This window comes from Carcharhinus amblyrhynchos, chromosome 23, assembly GCF_965287045.1.
Source record: "Carcharhinus amblyrhynchos chromosome 23, sCarAmb.v2.hapA, whole genome shotgun sequence".
Taxonomy (NCBI): domain Eukaryota; kingdom Metazoa; phylum Chordata; class Chondrichthyes; order Carcharhiniformes; family Carcharhinidae; genus Carcharhinus; species Carcharhinus amblyrhynchos.
Window position 1 is genome coordinate 1,019,556 of NC_137346.1, and position 21,019 is coordinate 1,040,574.

At 42.3% G+C, this 21,019-nt stretch overlaps 1 protein-coding gene across 12 annotated transcripts in view; it reads left to right on the forward strand.

Moving 5' to 3' along the window:
* ncor1 (nuclear receptor corepressor 1) overlaps window positions 1–21,019 on the forward strand; it is a 345,530-nt gene that overhangs the window by 133,302 nt on the left and 191,209 nt on the right. For 11 of the 12 annotated variants that reach the window (XM_080211013.1, XM_080211017.1, XM_080211019.1 and 8 more), the window contains exon 15: window positions 17,589–17,719. In XM_080211013.1, coding sequence (XP_080067139.1) covers window positions 17,589–17,719 — 131 coding nt within the window. Of the gene's footprint in view, window positions 1–3,742; window positions 3,854–17,588; window positions 17,720–21,019 lie in introns of those variants that run through there. The other variant, XM_080211023.1, reaches the window with a different exon arrangement.

A 21,019-nucleotide genomic window follows, 5' to 3' on the forward strand; every position in this document is an offset into this window, starting at 1 on the left:
GGTCAACATGACACCCAGTGGACATGAAGAGAATGGGATAACTTGGATATCTCTTTGAAGAGCTGACCACAGGCATGTTCGATTAAATGGCAGCCTCCAGTGCTGTACAATTTTATAAGTTCTAAACTTTTCATTGTGTTTTTACTCTTTACAAGTTTCATTTAAATTTTAAGACATGTTTTATCCTATACACTTTATAATTTAACAATTGCATTATTATTAGAATTCTTAATGGAACTCAGTTAAGGAGCTTAACCATAACACTGCTGTATATCAAGTATGCTGTGTAGGATTTGGAAACTAATTGAGAGTTATTAGAGTCCAAACATATGTGACCAGGATCCCTGTCACTTTATTATTCATTGAAGTAGAATGAACTGACAATGACTTGTATAGTGCTGGCTAGTGGGCCGCAGTCTACCCTGTGCTGCCTTCCTGCACTAAATCATGAGGAGCAACTACAGGAGGTCAGCTTCTTTACAGTAGGCATGGAAGGTGGACACTGACACTTCCTGGAGCTGGTTTCAGAGAGGCAGTGGTGGGGATGGGGTTGATTGTCCGTGTTTGCTGCAATTGGAGCTTGGAGAAGCAAGCCAGTGAAGGTGAAAGGAGCAGAAAATAACAGGGGAAGTAGTTTTGCATACTTCAATTGACAGTTTATAAGAGGGAAATCCTTGTTTTTTTGAGAATGTATCTAGCAGGGTAGATAAGGAAGAATCAGTGGGTGTAGTATATTTGGATTTTTGAAAGGTATGTGATAAGGTGCCAAGCAAGAGTTGCTGCATTAGTAAGGGAGGCAACGACTTGTGGCATTATCGCTAGATTATTTAACTAGAAACTCAGTTAATGTTCTGGGGGCCCATGTTCGAATCCTGCCGTGGCAGATGGTGAAATTTGAATGCAATAAAAATTATCTGGAATGAAGAATCTACTGATGACATGAAACCATTGTCAATTGTCAGAAAAACCCATCTGGTTCACTAATGTCCTTCAGGGAAGGAAATCTGCCATCCTAACTCAGTCTGGCCTACATATGACTCCAGAGCCACAGCAATATGGTCAACTCTCAATGACCCTCGGGCAACTAGGGATGGGCAATAAATGCTGGCCAGCCAGAGACGCTCATGTCCCATGAATGAATAAAAAAAAAATTAGTGTGCATTGAGAATTGGTTAATAGCAAGCAAAAAATTAGAAATAAAGAAGTCATTTTTGGGATGGCAAGAGTGTAACTATTGGGTATTACCAGGATCAGTGCTTGAGTTTCAACAATTTATAATCTATATCTATGAAGAAACCGAGGTCAATGTATTCAGCTTTACTGATGATACAAAGCTTGATTGGAAGTTGAGAGAAGGACACAGAGTTTGCAAAAGGATCAAAAAAATAGTTAAATGAGTGGGCAAGGTGGCAAGTGGAGAATAATGTGGGGAAATGTGTTATTCACTTTGGATAGAACAGGAAAAACAGAATATTTTTAAAAAGTGAGAGACAAATAAACATTGGTATTCAGAGACGTTTTGGTGTCCTTCTATATTTTATAGAATCCTTACAGTGCGGAAGGACACTATTCGACCCATCGGGTCTGTACCGACCACAATCCCATCCAGGCCCTATTCCCATAACTCCACGTATTTGCCTGTTGATCCCCTGACACTGGGGTCAATTTAGCATGGCCAATCAACCTGACCTGCACATCTTTGGAGTGTGGGAGGAAACTGGAGCACCTGGAGGAAACCCATGCAGACATGGGGAGGGATGTGCAAACTCCACAACACAGCGACCCAAGCCAGGAATCGAACCTGGGTCTCTTGCGCCGTGAGGAAGCAGTGTTAACCACTGTGCCACTGTGCTGATATAAATCACAAAAATTACATGTAGGTGCAGCAAGCAATTAGGAGAGCAGATGACATGTTAGCCTTTACTGCAAGGCCATTTTGCAATAATTGCTCAGTGCATTGATAAGATATGCCTGTCATACTCTCCCTCCTGAGCAGTTATGGCTTCCTTATCCAAGGAAGGATGTACTTGCTGAGGTGGGGCCAAGAGGTGCAATGAAGGTTTACCAGATTGATTCTGGAGACAAAAAGGTTGTTCTACGGGAAGAGACTAAGTGGAATAGACATAACATGACCAGAAGCTGAACTGGATCCGGGTTTTAATTACAGTGGCTACATGTACAAGTCAGAGACTAGGAATCCTGCAGCAGCAAGTAACTTGCCTTTTTAAAAATCCACTTGAAGGGATCAAGATTCTGCTTTGATTGCAGGACTCTTAGACCTTTATAGAACCTGACATGGGACTATTTATGAGAGATGATTCTCCCATTCACTTTAGATGCAGTCAAACAGATTTAAAACTATTTTTGTCAGAACTTCACATTTTCTTGATCAATTTTGATGTCTGCAATCCATTAAACGAAAAATATTGGAAGTATTGACCACCTGAGGCCCATGGATATTTTACTTGAGATCCAGTTGGAGCTGAAGAGGTCCAATAAAAAGAGCTCTCCCGATACCAGCCAACCAGTTCCTTGATGATTACTTGTAGAAATCTTAATTGTGACCCATTCAACTAGGAGATTAATTTTTTTTTATGTTCTGAGTTATAAAGTTGTTGGAAGTTATAAAAGGATATCAAACTGTTTGGCCTAACAAATCTGCCATCATTTACAGTCCCCTCGTTGCATGCATATTCTTCTAATAACCACTGATGCTCACTTGTTTCCACTCCTATTACTCACCAGTCTTTTATCCATCTGTCTGTTCTAACCTTGAATGTTGATATGATTTCTAGCTAAATCGTTACTGCTGCATCTACAGCCTTGCGCTTTGTCTGTGTGGATGTTGTGAGGTTTGGAGTCTGGCCACAGGTTGCAGGCCAGTAACCTGGTGACACAAACATGTAGACTAACCAAGTTGACTCATTGAATACCAATGGAACTTGCAGCCCAAGCTCTTGAAGTCAGTAGGGAGGCAAAATAAAATGGAAGGTGGGAAAATCTACTGAAGTGATTTATTAATTGTGTCAGGAGCAACTCTCTGCATCCAAGACATGGGTTCTAAATGTTTCCAGTATTAGAGAAGGTCTGATTCAATGCAGGTACCATAGTTTTTAGAGAGTACATGCACAGGTTATTTTAATTTCTGAGATGTATCATTTCAGGAATGAGCCAGCCCTCCCAGTGTCATTAAAATATCTGGCAGCAATATGCTGACATTATTAGGCCAGTTCCTAAATGGTTAACGGTGCATTGCTTGAGGGTATCAGCTGCAAACTGTTCTGAAATTGTATTCAGATGAGCTTAAGAAAGGGTTTTATTCGGCCCATTTGGCAACTGCTTCTGAGAGAGATTTCCGAGTTGTGTTAGCACAGTCAGAATCAGTTGATGTGAGTGGAGATAATGTGAATGGACAGGCTGCTGCAGTGGGGGTGTTGCTGTCTGGCAGCTTTTCAGTAAGGAACAAGGTTTGGATTGTTGCCTCCTGTGTTTTGCTCCCCCTCTGTTCTGTAACTGCAGTGGTACAGCCCAGTGATCCACTCAATCTACTTGATGTGCTGCTGTAAGGACCAATGATGCAGGACCCTGTGGGATTACCTTGTCTGACCCTGCAGATTAAAGTATGTTTGTCAGATAGAGACGTTCCTCAGGCTAGCTTGGGCAGCAGGATGATACAGTTTCCTGGAATATGTGCAGTGACAGGTCAAACAGCTGGTCTAAGGAGCTCAGTGACGCTGATGCCTTTCTAGAGGCTGAAACTGACTTTATTTTGGAGAGGGTAGGCATCAGCCTGACACCCATTTGTGAGTTGGGTGGACAGTACAGAGCTTTCTAGTAGCAAATGAAGATTCAGGTACGTTGCTGGCTGGGATTTTCTCAGGCTGCTGGTAACCCACATTCCCCATTTGCTGAAGGGTTGTCTGCTTCAAACAAATTACTCTATTAATTCAAGTGTAAGCTGTTTTTAACTGTAGTGGATATTGTCTTAGCAAGATAATGAGACTGGATAAGCAAGCAGAGTAAAAGAGCTTCTCAAAACACAGGAAATCAAAGTCAGATTAAAGCTGTACACTTTTGAGTTTATGGTGGACTTTAATACCCCAGAGTTCTGTGTTTGACCCTCTTGTTGCCTTGAATTGAAGCCTGTTGCCTTCATTTACCAGTTCTGGTATTTGGTGCCAGCTGTTGGGATTCAGCAACTGATGAACAACTGGCAGCAAGATGAAAATGTCTCATGAGAAAGGGAAAAGTTTGCACAGTTGCCAAGTTTGATATAGTTGGAGAGAAGCAGTCTGTTAGTGACCTGTGTCGTCTGCTCAGGCGGCTGCAGTCAGGAAACAGTACCATTGCAAAGCATCAAATTGTGTGCACATCCATACATTCCTGCTAATTTTTATAGAACAGTATGTATTCTACCACTTTCAACTGCTGCTTTTATTCTCTTTGTAAAACCACTGCTTCAGATCCAGCACAATTGGATTAGATAACATTTTATAAAACACTTCGGAACATTTGAACTTCCCCAATCCTCAGAGTTGATAGTATTTGCAGAGGGCATTAATGAATTATTTATTATGGGCATTGGATTATGATCCAGTCTCACATTTTCTGCATATTCAGGACAATGCTGTGTTCACTCCCAAAAGGAACATTGCAGGTAATGCTGCAGAGAGATTTGAGACTGCCTTAGGTATGAAATATAATGTGAGCTTTGTTATAGCGAATGTGGGCAAGTTTATCCTTGACTCTTAGCAATAGTAAACTAATTCAAATTGCCCCTTGTACCTGTAGTTCCTTCCCTCCTTTATCAAATTGCCCTGCCCTTCATAACTCCATATAACAATCTATAAAATATGTATGTGCAAAACACTGAAAATTGTCATTTGTTAAGTTTTAATATGATAAAATGGATGTTCTGAGGAAAGCATCTTGTTTAGAATTGAGCCGTTTAAAATATTTGGTGACTACTGCCGATTTAAATTAGAATATAACTCCCCTTTACTGAAAACAAAGTGAAACTGTAGACAGTAAGTAGTGGGATCTGTTATCATGAATGGTCAGTACCTAATGGAGCAGAGTCTGGTATCGTGAATGGTCAGCTCCTAATGGGGCAGAGACTGGTATTGTGAACGGTCAGTACCTAATGGAGCAGAGTCTGGTATTGTGAACGGTCAGTACCTAATGGAGCAGAGTCTGGTATTGTGAACGGTCAGTACCTAATGGAGCAGAGTCTGGTATTGTGAATGGTCAGTACCTAATGGAGCAGAGTCTGGTATTGTGAATGGTCAGTACCTAATGGAGCAGAGTCTGGTATTGTGAATGGGCAGCTCCTAATGGAGCAGAGTCTGGTATCGTGAATGGTCAGTACCTAATGGAGCAGAGTCCAGTATTGTGAATGGGCAGTATCTCATGGAACAAGCCTAAGCTTTGTCAATTGGTCCATGTGTTGCGCAGGAAAAGAGTAATTCTGTAGACTGATCATTGCCTCACACATACTGCTTCCCAGTGACAGCAGAAGGTTGCTGCTCCTTCACAAATGACTACTGTTTTCAATCTCTCTATTTGGTATAATGTTTTCTAGCCTCTTTCTGTTTGACTGAACTGCTGGAGATGCTCTAGCACATGGCACTGCACTGAAAACACCTATGCACAGACAAGGGAAACATGGAGGCTTGCATCTCGTCAAAACCCACATCTGTTTGGCAATGTGTGCCCTTGTCAATCCTTGTCTTATTGAACTAAGCTTTACGTATCTCCAGAGAAGAAGGTTGTAATATTTATACTATTTTGAGAGATTCGTTCAATTTTAAAAAAAAGGGAGCAAATGGAATACTTTATGCATGAACATTGGAACAATTGGAGGGAGAAAGGCATTGGGATTGGAGTACAAGGCAAGAGCATTGATTGGATTAAATACTGCACCCCAAAGCCTGACTCCAGCTTTGAAATAACTTTTAGTGAAGGAGAAGGGAAGTTAAGACTTTAGACACGTATCCAACTTAATACCCATTGCTTTCTGTGCTACCCAGTTATAAATGCTGTTCAAAATGGCAGGAACATTGGATTGAGGAGCAGAAGTAGACCGTTTGGCCCTTTGAGTTTGCTCTGCCATTCAGTAAGATCATGGCTGATCTGGGTGTGGTCTTATTGCCCTGTCTGCCCCTATTCCCATTGACTCCCTTGTGTATCTAAAAAATTATTTAACTCAGCCTTGATTAAATTCAATAAGCCAGCCTCCCCTGCTTTCTGGGGAAGAGAATTCCACAGAATACAATCTTCTGAGAGAAAACAATTCTTCTTATCTATCTGATTTGACTTATTATTGCCATATGTATTAACATACAGTGAAAAATATTGTTTCTTGTGTGTTATACAGACAAAACAGAACGTTCATAGAGAAGGAAAGGAGAGAGTGCAGAGTGTAGTGTCACAGTCATACCTAGGGTATAGAGAAAGATCAACTTAGTGCAAGGTAGATCCTTTCAAAAGTCTGACAACAGCGAAGAAGCTGTGTTGAGTCAGTTGGTACGTGACCTCAGACTTTTGTATCTTTTTCCCGACGGAAGAAGGTGGAAGAGAGAATGTCTGAGGTGCGTGGGCTCCTTAATTACGCTGGCTGCTTTGCTGAGGCAGCTGGAAGTGTAGACAGAGTCAATGGATGGGAACTGGTTTGCATGATGGATTGGGCTACATTCACGACCTTCCTTGCGGTCTTGGGCAGAGCAGGAGCCATACCAAGCTGGGATTCAACCAGAAAGAATGCTTTCTAGGGGGCAAGTGTAAAAGTTGGTGAGAATTGTAACTGACATGCCAAATTTCCTTAGTCTTCCTAGATAGTTGAGATGTTGGTGGGCTTTCTTAACTATAGTGTCAGCATTAAGCCTTAAAAAGGAAATTCTAAAACTATGTCCTGTAGTTTTAGTCTCCTCCCCAATGGAAACATTTTCCTGGTATGTACTGTATCCGGTCTGTTCAGGATTTTGTATGTTTCAGTAATATCTTCTTTGATTCTTCTAAACTTCAATCGGTATAGGCCCAAGCTGCTCAACATTTCTTCATAATAGAAGCTCTTTATTAGAGAAACCCTTATTCCAGAAATGAGAGTGCTGTACTTACATACTAGCTCTTTGTGATTTATGTACCAAGACACCCGGATCCCTCTACACTGAGTTACAGAGTATACAGGTTTACAGCATGGAAGCAGGCCCTTTGGCCCAACTTGTCCATGCTGCTCAGTTTTTACCACTAAGCTCGTCCCAATTACCCGCACTTAAACAAAGAACAACCCAGCACGGGAAACAGGCCCTTCGGCCCAACGAGCCCACGCCGCCGCATCACCCTACACCCATTCTACCCTGCGTGTCTACGAATGGAACCCCTAACTTAGCCAGATTCAGGGGAGAATTGTGTCAATTTAGTAAACCAATCAGCCTAAGAGCACATCTTTGGGGTGTGGGAGGAAACCGGAGCGCCTGGAGGAAACCCACGCAACCACAGGGAGAATGCATAAACTCCCACAGACACAGGCCCAAATCCATGTATCTGCTCAGCTAGCAGTGCTAGTCACTGAGCTGTTGCGGCGCCCGTCTACCGGTCCAGGATCAAGCACACACACCGACACGAAGTACTAGGCCACTCCTGGAACCTCCAAGAGCAGCACACGCACGACCCACCGTGTGCATGCCCCTCGTTTGACAGCGAGGTGGACCTCCACCTGCGGAATAAAAAGACAAAAACGTTAACTTACAAGTCTGCATTTCCGGTGCCTCCCGAGGTTCTGACCTTATTTAATAGCCCCTACCATAACCCTCCATCCTCGTTTCACTCATGTGTCTGTCTAACTGAACCTTAAACGAGTCCAACGTTCCTGCCTCCACCACCCTCCTCGGTAGCGCGTTCCGTACTCCTACAACTCTCTGCGTAAAGAACCTTCCTCTCACACCCAAATTATACCTCTCCCCCCTCACCCTTAAATCATGACCTCTCGTATTTGTACCCAGTCTAGGGAGCAGTCTCTCACTATTGACTCTATCTATTCCCTTCAGTATCTTATATACCTCTATCATGTCCCCCCTCAACCTCTGTCTTTCCAAGGAGAAAAGTCCCAGTTTCTCCAACCTTTCCTCGTACCCCAGCCCCTCCATGCCAGGCAACATCCTGGTAAACCTCCTCTGAACCCTCTCCAGAGCCTCCACGTCCTTCCGGTATTAACTGTATAAATACTTCATAAAAGACAAAATTGTATCAACCTCTACTACTACCTCTGACAGCTCATTCCAGACACTCACCGCCCTCTGTGTGGAAAAAAAATTGACCCTCTGGACCCTTTTGTATCTCTCCCCTCACCTTACACCTATGCTCTCTAGTTTTTGACTCCCCTACTTTTGGGAAAAGATGTTGACTATCTACTTTATTTATGCCCCTCATTATTTTATAGACCTCAATAGGATCGTCCTTAAGCCTCCTATGCTCCAGGGGAAAAAGTCCCAATCCATCCAGCCTCTCCTTATAACTCAAATTATCAAGTCCCAGTAGCATCCTAGTAAATCTTTTCTATACTCTTTCTACACAGTATTTCAAGTCTGGCCTTACCATTGTCTTGTACAACTTCAACAAGATGCCCCAACTCCTGTATTCAATGTTCTGACCAATGAAACCAAGCATGCCGAATGCCTTCTTCAACACACTGTCCACCTGTGACTCCACTTTCAAGGAGTTATGAACATGTACCCCTATATCTCTTTGTTCTGTAACTCTCCCCAGTGCCCTACTACTAACTAAGTCCTGCCCCAATTCGATCTACCAAAATGCATCACCTCACATTTATCTAAATTAAACTTGCATCTGCCATTCATTAGCCCATTGGCCCAATTGATCAACATCGCGTTGCAATCTGAGGTAATCATCTACACTGTCCACAATGTCACCAATCTTGGCATCATCTGCAAATTTATTAACCATGCCCCACAAATTCCCACCTAAATCATTATATAAATGACAAAACAGTGGACCCAGCACTGATCCGTGAGCACATCGCTGGTCACAGGCCTCCAGTTTGTCAACAACCCTCTACAACCATCTCTGCTTTCTGTTGTAAAGCCAATTTTGTATGCAATTGGTGACCTCACTCTGGATCCCGTGAAATTTAACCTAATGCAACAACTGACCATGCAATACCTTGTCAAAGACCTTGTTAAAGTCCATGTAGACAGCGTCGACAGCACTGCTCTGAACTATCTTCTTGGTTACCTCATCAAAAAAACTCAATCAAATTTGAGATATGATTTTCCACTCACAAAGCCATGCTGACTGTCCCTAATCGGTCTTTGCCTCTCAAAATGCCTGTAAATCCTGTCTCTCAGAATACCTTCTAACAGCTTAACCACTACAGATGTGAGGCTCACCAGTCTGTAGTCTGAAGGCTTTTTCTTGCAGCCGTTTTTAAACAAAGGCACAACACTTGCCACCCCCCAGTCTTTAGGCACCTCACCTGTAGCACAGTGGTTAGCGCTGCTGCTTCACAGCTCCAGGATCCTGGGTTCAGTTCCCGGCTCAGGTCACTGTCTGTGTGGAGTTTGCACATTCTTCTCGTGTCTGCGTGGGTCTCCTCCGGGTGCTCTGATTTCCTCCCACAGTCCAAAGATGTGCAGGTTAGGTTGATTGGCTGTGCTAAGAAATTGCCCCTTAGTGTTCAGGGATACATAGGTTAGAGGGATTAGTGGGTATAATATGTAGGGATATGGGGGTAGGACCTGGGTGGGATTGTGGTTGGTGCAGACTCGATGGACCGAATGGCCTCTTTCTGCACTGTAGGGTTCTATGGCTGTCGATGATTACGACAGATACTGCCAGAATTTCTCTTTGCTACAGTTGTATACTTTGGAGTGCAGTGTGGTGTTTTGTCTCCATGCCCAAGGAAGAGATTCACTTGCATTGGAGGCTCTACAGTGAAGGTTCACTCGAGTAGTCCCTGGGGCAAGAGACATTTCTATGATGAGAAGCTGAGTTGCATGAGTGTGTACTCCCTGGAATTCAGAAGAAAGTTCTGAAGAATGGGGCCGATTCCCTTGAAACTTTGTCTTTTAAAAGCATTCAGACAATTACATGGGGAAGATTCTGAAGTGGCGTGTCAGAGTCAACACTGCAAGGGGAAATTACAACTTGGGCACAGTCTCAGGATAAGAGGTAGATCATTTAGGACTGAGATGAGCAGAAATTTCTTCAGTTAAAGAATTTTGAATTCTTTACTCTAAAGGGATGTCAGTCTTCCATCATTGAGTATATTGAAGACCAAGTGAGTGTTTTGCTGTCTCTGGGAATGAAGGAATGTGAAGAGTGAGTAGTAACAGTGAGTCTGAGACAGGTCAGCCGCAATCATATTGAACAGCAGAGTTAACTTGAGGGAGAGGTGGTTTATTCCTACTCCTTATGGCTATGTTTTTGTACCGTTGTTGTGGTGAAGTTTTGCCTTGTATTATATATGATGATAGCCTTTGAGATATTTGTTACTTCTTCCAAAGCCTTTCAAAATGAAACATTTCAAGAATAGTTTAATTGTCTTGAAGTAGAAATGTTCAAATGTGCTGAAACTCATCATCAGCAAGTGATATTTTAAAAATTTAAATCCCACTTGTCCTACTTGCAGGAATTGTGTTATATAAAACAGAGCTAAGGATTGGGAGCAGTTTCAAATTCGGCAAAGGCAGACCAAGGAATTGATTAAGAAGGGGAAAATAGAGCATGAGAGTAAGTTTGTGGGGACTTAAAAACTGACTGTAATAGTTTCTATGGGTATATAAAGAGAAATGAATAGGGAGGGAATAGAAGGATATGGACCGAGTAAATATAGGAATGTACGAACATAGGAATTAGGAGCAGAAGTAGGCAAGTTCAGCCCTTTGAGCCTGCTCCATCATTCAATCAGATTATGGCTGATCTTTCCCTGGTCTCGAACCCATCTCCCTACTTGTTCTCCATACCCCTTTTTCCCTTTTTTTTAATTAGAAATATGTCTATATCCCTCTTGAAACTATTCAATGAGTCAGACTCCACCACACTATGGGGCAGCGAGTTCTACAAATTCATCACCCTCTGAGAGAAGTAGTTCCTCCTCATCTCAGTTTTAAATCTACCACCTCATAACCTATACCTGTGACCTCTTGTTCTGGATTACCCCATAAGAAGAAACATTTGGTCTACATTTACTTTATCAATCCCTTTTAAATGTTATGTACTGCGAACAGATCCTCTCTTATCCTGCTAAACTTCAGCGAGTATAAGCCCAAACTGTTTAATCTCTCCTTATACATCAACCCTTTCAACTGCAGAAACAATTTAGTGAACCTCCTCTGAGTTGCCTCTACTGCCACCACGTTCTTCCTCAAATAAGGAGACCAAAACTAGACACAGTACTCCAGATGTGGTCTCACCAACACTCTATACAAATGCAACAACACTTCTCTACTTTTATACTCCATCAGGGCCAAAGGTTTTTTCAGTTTAGTTTGGACACTATGATCGCCACAGGCTTAGAGGGCCAAAGGGCCTATTCCTATCCTATTCTGTTCTTTGTTCCTTGCAAAAGAAACGCATTCTCCCCTTATAGTCAGAAAGGAGAGAATTCAAAATAGAGAACAAAGAAATGGCTAAGGAACTAAATTTGTTCTTTGCCTCGGTCTTCATAAAGGAAGACATAAATAATGTTCCAGAAGTACTGAGAGAAACGTGTTTTAGTGAGGAGCTGAAGAAAATCAGCATTGGTAGAGAAATTGTTTTGGGGAAATTGATGGGATTGTAGGTGGATAAATCTCTAGGTCCTGATGATCTTTATCCCAGTGGTCCTGGAAATAGTAGAACCATTGGTGGTTCTTTTCCAAAATTCTTTGGACTTTGGAATGGTTCCTACAGATTGGTGGGCAGCTAATTAAGTCCATAATTCAAAAAGAGAGGTAGAGAGAAAACAGGGAACAATAGACTAGTAAGCCTAACTGGGGAACTTGCTAGTGTCCATTATCAAGGGTTTATTAACTTAGCATTTGGAATGCAGTGGTATAATCAGACAAAGTCAGCATGGATTTATAAAGGGAAATCATGCTTGATGAATCTATTGGAATTTTTTGAGGATGTAACTTGTAGAGTTGACTGAGGAGAACCAGTGGATGTGGTCTATTTAGACTTTCAGAAGGCATTCAACAACGTCTCAGGTAACAGACTACTACGTAAAGCTAAAGCGCATGGGATTGCAGGAAATGTCTTGAGATGGATAGAAAGCTAGTTAGCAGATAGGAAGCAAAGAGTTGGCATAAATGGGTCTTTTTCTGATCAGCAGTTAGTGACTAGGGTTCCTCAGGGATCTGTGCTAGGACCCCAACTGTTCACATTATTGATTTGGAAGAGGGAACTAAATGTATTAACTCAAAATTTGCAGATGATACAAAGTTGGGTGGGAGGGTGAGCTGTGAGGAGGATGCAGAGATGCTTCAGCATGATTTGGACAGGCAGAGTGTGTGGGCATATGCATGACAGATGCAGTATAATGTGGATAAGTGTGAGATTATCCACTTTGGTAGCAATAATAGGAAAACATTACTACTTGAATGGGTGTAAATTGAGAGAGGTCGATAGTCAATGAGACTTTGCAATCTTTGTGCATCAATTGCAGAAGGTAAGCGTGCACAGATACAGCAGGCAGTTAAAAAGGCAAATGATATGTTGGCCTTCAAACCCAAAGGATTTGCGTATAGGGGTGAGGATGTTTTACTGCAATTGTATAGAGCATTGGTGAGGCCACACCTGGAGTATTGTATGCAGTTTTGGTCTCCTGATATGAGGGAGGATGCCCTTCCTATAGCGGGAATACAGCGAAGGTTTACCTTCCTGGGATAGCACGCCTGTCATGTGAGGAAATGCTAAGTTGGTTCGGATTGTATTCAGTGAGGTTTAGAAGAGTGAAAGGGGATCTCATAGAATCGAGCCATAGAATCCTTACAGCGCATAAGGAGGCCATTTATCCCATTGAGTCTGCACTGACAACAATCCCACACAGGCCTATTCCTGTAACCGCACATGTTTACCCTACTCATAAAAACTTATAAAATTCTCACAAGGTTAGATGGGGTAGATTCAGAAAGAATATTCCCAATGGTGGGGGAGTCCAGAACGAGGGTCATAGTTAGAGGCTAAGGGATAAACCTTTTAGAACTGAGGTGAGGAGAAATTTCTTCGCCCAGAGGGTGGTGAATGTGTGGCGTTCACTCCACAGAAGGTAGTTGAGGTCAAAATGTTGTGTGATTTCAAGAAGAATTAGATATAGTCCTTAAGTCTAAAGGGATCAAGGGATATGGGAGGAAGGAGGGATCAGGATATTGATTTCGGTAAGCAGCCATGATCATAATGAGTGGCAGAGCAAGGTGAAAAGCTGAAAGGACTACTTCTGTTTCTAGTTTCTGTATGGCTGGCCAAACCTGCTCTGTCATTCAATAAAATGATGGTTCTACTCAAGAAGGTAGATCATCATCATTTTTTCAAGGGCAATTGGGACTGGACAATAAATGCTGGTTTGACCAGTGATGCCAGCACCCTGTGAAAGAATAGTTGTTTTAAAAATGCCCTGGATTCCTGGATTCCAGAATTCCACAGATTCCCCAACCTCTGAATGAAGAAATTTCTCTTCATCTGAGTCCTAAATGGCCACCCAATACCCTGAAGCTGTGACCTCTACTTCTCGCAGCCGCGTGTGCGCACACACGCACAGGAACATCATCCTGTCCAGCCCTGTAAGAATTCCGTATGTTTTGATGCGATCCCTTCTCATTCTTCTCAACTCCAGTGAATACAGGCCTACCCAACCCAATTTCTTCTCGTGGCGAACTTGCCATCCCAGGAATTGGTTTGATACAGCCTCTCTCCATGGCAAGTGTTGCACACCATACTCCAGGTCATAGAGGTTTACAACATGGAAACAGGCCCAACTTGTCCATGCCACCCATTTTTTTTGAAACCCTAAGCTAATCCCAATTGCCCATATTTGGCCCATGCCCCTCTATACCCATTGCATCCATTTTACTATCTAAATGCTTTTTAAAAAGACAAATTGTACCCACCTCTATGACTATCTCTGGCAGCTTGTTCCAGACACTCACCACTCTTTGTGTGAAAAAATTGCCCCTTTGGACACTTTTGTATCTCTTCCCTTTCACCTTAAACCTATGCCCTCTTTTAGACTCCTCTACCTTTGGGAAAAAATATGGGTGGCACGGTAGCACAGTGGTTAGCATTGCTGCTTCACAGCTCCCAGGACCTGGGTTCAATTCCTTGCTTGGGTCACTGTCTGTGTGGAGTTTGCACTTTCTCCTCGTGTCTGCGTGGTTTCCTCTGGGTGCTCCGGTTTCCTCCCACAGTCCAAAGATGTGCAGGTTAGGTTGATTGGCCATGCTAAAATTTCTCCTTAATGTTCTGAGATGTGTAGGTTAGAGGAATTAGCGGGTAAAAATGTAGGAATATGGGGTAGGGCCTGGGTGGGATTGTGGTCAGTGTGGACTTGATGGGCCAAATGGCCTCTTTCTGCACTGTGGGATTTCTATGATATTGATTATCTGTCTTGTCTATGCCCCTCATTATTTTATAGACCTCTGTAAGATCACCCTGAGCCTCCTATACTCGAGAGAAAAAAACTCCCAGTCTATTCAACCTCTCCTCATAACTCAATCCATCAAGTCCCGGTAGCATCCTAGTAAATCTTTTCTATACTCTTTCTAGTTTAATAATATCCTTCCTATAATAGGGTGACCAGAATTGCACACAGTATTCCAAGTGTGGCCTTAACAATGTCTTGTACAATTTCAACAAGACATCCCAACTCCTGTATTCAATGTTCTGACCGATGAAACCAAGCATGCTGAATGCCTTCTTCACCACTCTGTCCACCTGTGACTCCACTTTCAAGGAGCTCTGAACCTGAACCCCTAGATCTCTTTGTTCTGTAGCTCTCTCCAACGCCCTACCATTAACTGAGTAAGTCCTGCCCTGGTTCAATCTACCAAAATGCATCACCTTGCGTTTGTCTAAATTAAACTCCATCTGCCATTCGTCAGCCTACTGGCCCAACTGATCAAGATCCCGTTGCAATTGGAGATAATTTTCTTCACTGTCCACTATGCCACCAATCTTGGTGTCATCTGCAAACTTACTATCCATGCCCCCTGTATTCTCATCCAAATCGTTATAAATGAGAAATAACAGTGGGCCCAGCGCTGATCCCTGAGGCACATGTACACCTGCAGTACAAAGAACAAAGAAAATTACAGAAAGTAATATATCCTTGCTCCTAAAGTCTCATTTCTTGCAATGAAGGCCAGCATTTGCCGCCTTATTTGCTTAGTGCACCTGCATGCTTTTTTTTTTCAGTGGCTGGCATATAAGGATACCCAGCTCCTCTTTTACATCATCATTTTCCAATCAGTGATTATTTAAATAATACTCTGCCATTCTGCTTATACTACTGAAATGGATAATTTCACACTTACCTATGTCATATTGCATCTGTCATGTCTTTGCTCATTCACTCAACATGTCTAATTCACCTTGAAACCTCTTAACATCCTCCTCACCACACTCATTCCCACCTAGTTTTGTGTCAACTTGTAAATACTACATTCGGTTCCCTCATCCAAATCACGGATGTATGTTGTGAATAGTTGGGACCCAAATACTGATCCCTGTGGGACCTCACTAGTCACCACCTACCCTCCACTTTGAAGAAGACCCATTTATTCCTACTCTGTTTCCTGTCTGCTATCCAATTTTCAGTCTAAGCCAATACTTTAGCCCAAATTCCATATGCTGTAATTTTGCACACTAACCTCATATGTGGTTTTTTTGTCAAAAGCTTTCTGCCATTGCCTTGCCTAATCATTTAGCTTATGTGTAATCCATAATCACATTACAGACTCCTTGTCTCTTCCTCACAGCTTACTTTTCAAACTAGCTTTATATCGTCAACAGATTTGAGTGCATTGCGCTAAATCCCTTCATGAAAATGTGAATATAGATTGTAAATAGCTGAGGCCCCGGGGTTGGTGTTCTCGGCACTGTGCTAATTACAGCCTAATGTTGCAGCTATATAGGATCCTGGTCAGACTCCACTTGGAGTACTGTGCTCAGTTCTGGTCGCCTCACTACAGGAAGGATGTGGAAGCCATAGAAAGGGTGCAGAGGAGATTTACAAGGATGTTGCCTGGATTGGGAGCGTGCCTTATGAGGATAGGTTGAGGGAGCTCGGCCTTTTCTCCTTGGAGAGACGAAGGATGAGGGGTGACCTGAGAGAGGTGTATAAGATGTTGAGAGGTATTGATCGATTGGATAGTCAGAGGCTTTTTCCCAGGGCTGAAATGGTTGCCACAAGACGACACAGGTTTAAGGTGCTGGGGAGTAAGTACAGAGGAGATGTCAGGGGTAAGTTTTTCACTGAGGGTGATGGGTGCGTGGAATGGGTTGCCAGCAACGGTGGTGGAGGCAGATTCGATAAGGTCTTTTAAGAGATTTTTAAGTAAGTACATGGAACTTAGTAAGATAGAGGGTTATAGGTAAGTCTAGTAATCCCTAAGGTCGGGACATGTTCAGCACAACTTTGTGGGCCAAAAAGCCTGTATTGTGCTGCAGTTTTTCTATGTTTCTGTGTTACCGACCCGAAGTGGCTCATTTATTCCTACTCTCAGTTTTGTGCTGCAGTGCTGTCTCTTGTGATCAGAGGCACTGATTTGAAACTAAGGATAAGGCTGCCTAGCTGAACAGGTACCACTGGGAGGAGAGGAAAGAGAAGAATACCCACAGAAAATGTACGGCTCAGTTCTGTTTTCTTCTGTTCACAATTTGGATGTGTTCCCGTTCTACAATGGAGTACCCCTTTCATATGAAGGAATGAGGCAAAGATCAGGCTTGAAATGGGCTTGTTCAGCATTAGGTACTGATTGGAAAATGCTAGGGAGTGGTGTTTGAGTATTTTTACAAATAAAGGTGTGCCTTTATATAGCACAGTAGCTCATGGAGAAGTCTCCGCACACTTCCCGCAGTGAAGTACAGTTGGCAAATGGTGCCTCAGTACCATCTTCATTAGAACCAGAGGTTTTCAAAAGGAGTGTCTGCACCACAAGGACTTGAAAGTTTTCCAAAGATTGATCATTGTTCCTTTAGTATACTATTTCTGTTGCTGTTCAGATAAACATTCTGTCCAATAAATGAAAAGTTTTTCTGTCAGTGTTGGATGCTGTTATGTATAAATTAAGGAACCTTCAGCCCAAAGAATTTATCCTGACTCATTTTATTAGTGCAGAACTCTGGGAATGGGATATTTTATTGATTGTCCTTTGAGTCTGAAGAATATGGGACTCAAATAGGCCTACAAAATTTCAAAATCCTAGTTATAACTGTGATACTTTGACAGCATTGACTCAGTACACATCTGTATGCCAACATTGGAAATCAACAGCTGTTGTATTTTCAGTTAGCATAAGGAAACTGCTTTGGAGAATGGTTAATATTTGCAGACTGTCTGCTTGCTGTTAAACATAGACTGCTTCTCTGTTTTATAGCAACAGATTTCTCGCCCTTCACAAGAAGAAAAAGAAGCTGAAAAAGAAGAGGAGAAAATCGAGAAAGTAGAGAAAGAAGAAAAGGACGAGAAGAAGGAAGAGGAAAAAGATGATAAGGAGGAACCTCAAAGGTCAGAAAACTATCTGGAACCTCTCTGTGGGATCCCAGTCCTCTAGCAGTTATGCATACAAATGGGGGAACCACTGGTGCCAAAATGATGCCTGCTGCCTGCTATCTGTTCACATTCTACATCAGCATAAAACATTGGGGCACTGCTATAAGACAGAACTTAGTCTGACGCAGGTCTGTACTAACCTTGAAATGTTTTATTTCAATTGCACTCATCATTGTCAAGCATCATTTATTTGTGCACTTTATTGGGTACAGTAAATGTTTTGAAGTAGGTTTAAGGGTTGAGACATTTATCAGTCAATCCTGAATGTGTTTAGAAATGATCACAATTACTCTGTCCTGTCAGTTTTAAAAACCACTTGAAAAACAAGTTTGCTCTTGTTTAAAACTTTTGTCTCCTTTTTCATGTTTGCCAGGTAGATTGCCCATCCCTATTTTATATAAAGACTGATTTAAAATATTTGTAAGATTTAAAAGCAGCACAGTTGATGGCAAACACTTCATTTCTAAGGAGATTTTTGTATTTTATAGGAGGAATATCTCTGGGTAAAGAAACAAACATTACAAGCCTGCTGACCAAGAGCTTGGCTTTCTGACACTATGCAACTCAGCCCAATATGAAACACCTTGATCATCAAAACTTTGCAAAGGATAAATACAACACTATATGCAACCTCACTTATAACACGCGCTCAAGCTATGGTCAACTTGAACTGCATTATTGCTGGGCCCTGGTGAAGTTCTACGATCTAGACCGCAGTTCTTTCAATTGGTAACAAGTGGCCAATAAACCCAATATAAACACACAGTTATTTAACTTATTACCGTCAAGGGCTGAGAGACTTCAGTTACGTGGATCGATTGGAGAAGCTGGGGCTGTTCTCCTTGGAGGTTGAGCAGAGATTTATTAGAGGTGTTCAAGTGAGGGAGCCAATCCAGCAGATTACTTTGTTGCAAAGTCAAGCTTCATGAGTGTTGCTTCAGTTGCATCTAGACAAGTGGGAGGTATTGTGTCACCGTTACAACTTGGTCCTTGTAGATGTTCAGATCTCCCTCAATTCAGGATAAGGTGTTGCTGTAAGGGCTGGGTCAGTTGGGCTGGAATGTGAAATAGTGAGGCATTAATGTTCCTTCTACTTTTTTCCATTATTGTGTGCAATGAATTTTTGTTGCATGCAACAATATCGAGGTAACATGCAGATATGTGCGACAGTAGAAACAAAAAAACCTATAAATATCATTTTACCAAGTTATTATGGTTTTGAAAAAAGAGGAAAGAATCTCAGCCCCAGCTGTTGACACAGCTCAGCATCTTCCTCCCATACCCTTCTGCTCACTTCCTCCCCCTTCCCTTTCTGGGAAGAAAAAGAGACCTGCGACTGAGATGGGTCTGGCTAACAAGCTGGAGTGGGAGCTGTTGTCTTTGAGAGATTGTCTGCTTGTTGTTTACATCCAGGGAATCAGCTGATGCACATTCATCAGGCTGGGAGATAGAACTGACAAGTGAATTTCGCTTGTTAATTCCATCTGATTAATCATGTCAGATTTGACTCTCTTCTCTTAACTTTCCGACATCATGGAGCCTACCAATTCTTCAGACACGAGTTAGAGTGGCAGAAACTAATTTAACAATCAAGATATATGTGTTGTGATAATTAAGTGCGCGGCACTTGATGCCCTGTTGTATGGTATGCAGGTGAGCAGCTTTGAAGGAAAACTGGGCATGTGCATGCAAGTATGAACTGAATGTAGCGCAGTGACCTTCTTCACTGGTGGCAGTTATGAAAATGCGCCAGGCTGTTCCTGTGTTTGCCCCAGTTGCAGTGCTTGACAGTCTCTGAGAAGGTGAGATAGCTGTAAACAGCACCTAGCAGTTGACTTTGACCTGATGCAGACCAGGATAATGCAACTGTTATTAAGTAAAAGTTATGTTATTATCTTAATGTAGACGTGAGATGATACAATTTAATGTGAAGTGTGACAAAAAGATAAGGAATGAGAATACACAGCCAGTGGAAATACTGCTGAAGGCTGTGGATGAAGACAGAGACCTGTGGGTTCAACTGGATAAAAGCTTCACCTAGCAGCATTTTGCTTGCACCTCTTTCAATTTGGTGTATTGCATTCATTGCTCCCAGTGTGGTCTCCTTCTGTATTGGAGAGACCGAACATAGACTGGGTGATCGCTTAGCTGAGCACCTTCGGTCTGTGCGCAATCAGGATCCTGACTTTTTGGCTGCACACCATTTTAACACGTGATCCTGCTCCCATGCCCACATGTCTGTCCTTGGCCTGCTGCAGTGTTCCAGTGAAGCTCAACGCAAACTCGAGGAACAGCATTTCATCTTCCAAGTAGGCACTTTACAGCCTTTCGGTCTCAAGATCGAATTCAGCAACTTCAGATGATTCGCTTGGCCCCACCTCCACCCCTATGTTTTCATTCTATTTAGTTTTTATTGTTCTCTATCTTTTATTTCTTCATTATCTTTATTTTTCTCCCCCCTACTCTTTCCCCTTATTTTATCTTCCCTTTCCTTACCTTCTTACTACCTTTGTTTCCCCTTTACAAAAATCTTTACACCCCCCCCACTCCCCATCTTCATCTGTCACAGCTTACACTCGAATTTTGGCTTCTCTGCCGGTTCGCCATTTGCATCCTTTATTCTCTGTATTGACTGCCATTAGCAGTGTTTCCCCTTGTTTCTGTGCTTATGACTCATCTTTCATTCCCTCACCTTGCAGTATAAATATTTCCCATTTCAAATGCCTTTTAGCTTTGTCAAAGGGTCATTTGGACTTCTCTGCTTTCAAGTGCTGCCAGACCTGCTGAGATTTTCCAGCATTTTCTCTTCTAATTCTTAAAAGTGTTGGTCTAGATAGCTAAATCCATAAGAAACCAAATAGTATTTTGGATCTTATAAATAGAGAATTATAGCGAACACTGGTGAACACTGAATTACTCACAAGAACTCGGAGCAAGGGTTGACCATTCAGCCACTTGAGCGTGCTCTGCCATTCAATATGATCATGGCTGGTCACATCTCAGCCTCAACTCCATTTTCCTGCCCATTCTTCATAACCCTTCAACCCATTACGTCATTAAAAATGCGTCTATTTGCTCAAATTTACTCAATGCCCTGACATCCACCACACTGTGCGCTAGTGAATTCCACAGACGACTCTTTGAAAAATAATTTCTCCTCATCTCAGATTTAGAATAAGTGGTAGCAGATTTAGAACAATGACCTCTTGCTGTAGATTGCCCCACAAGAAGATGCATCCACTCTATGTCTACTTT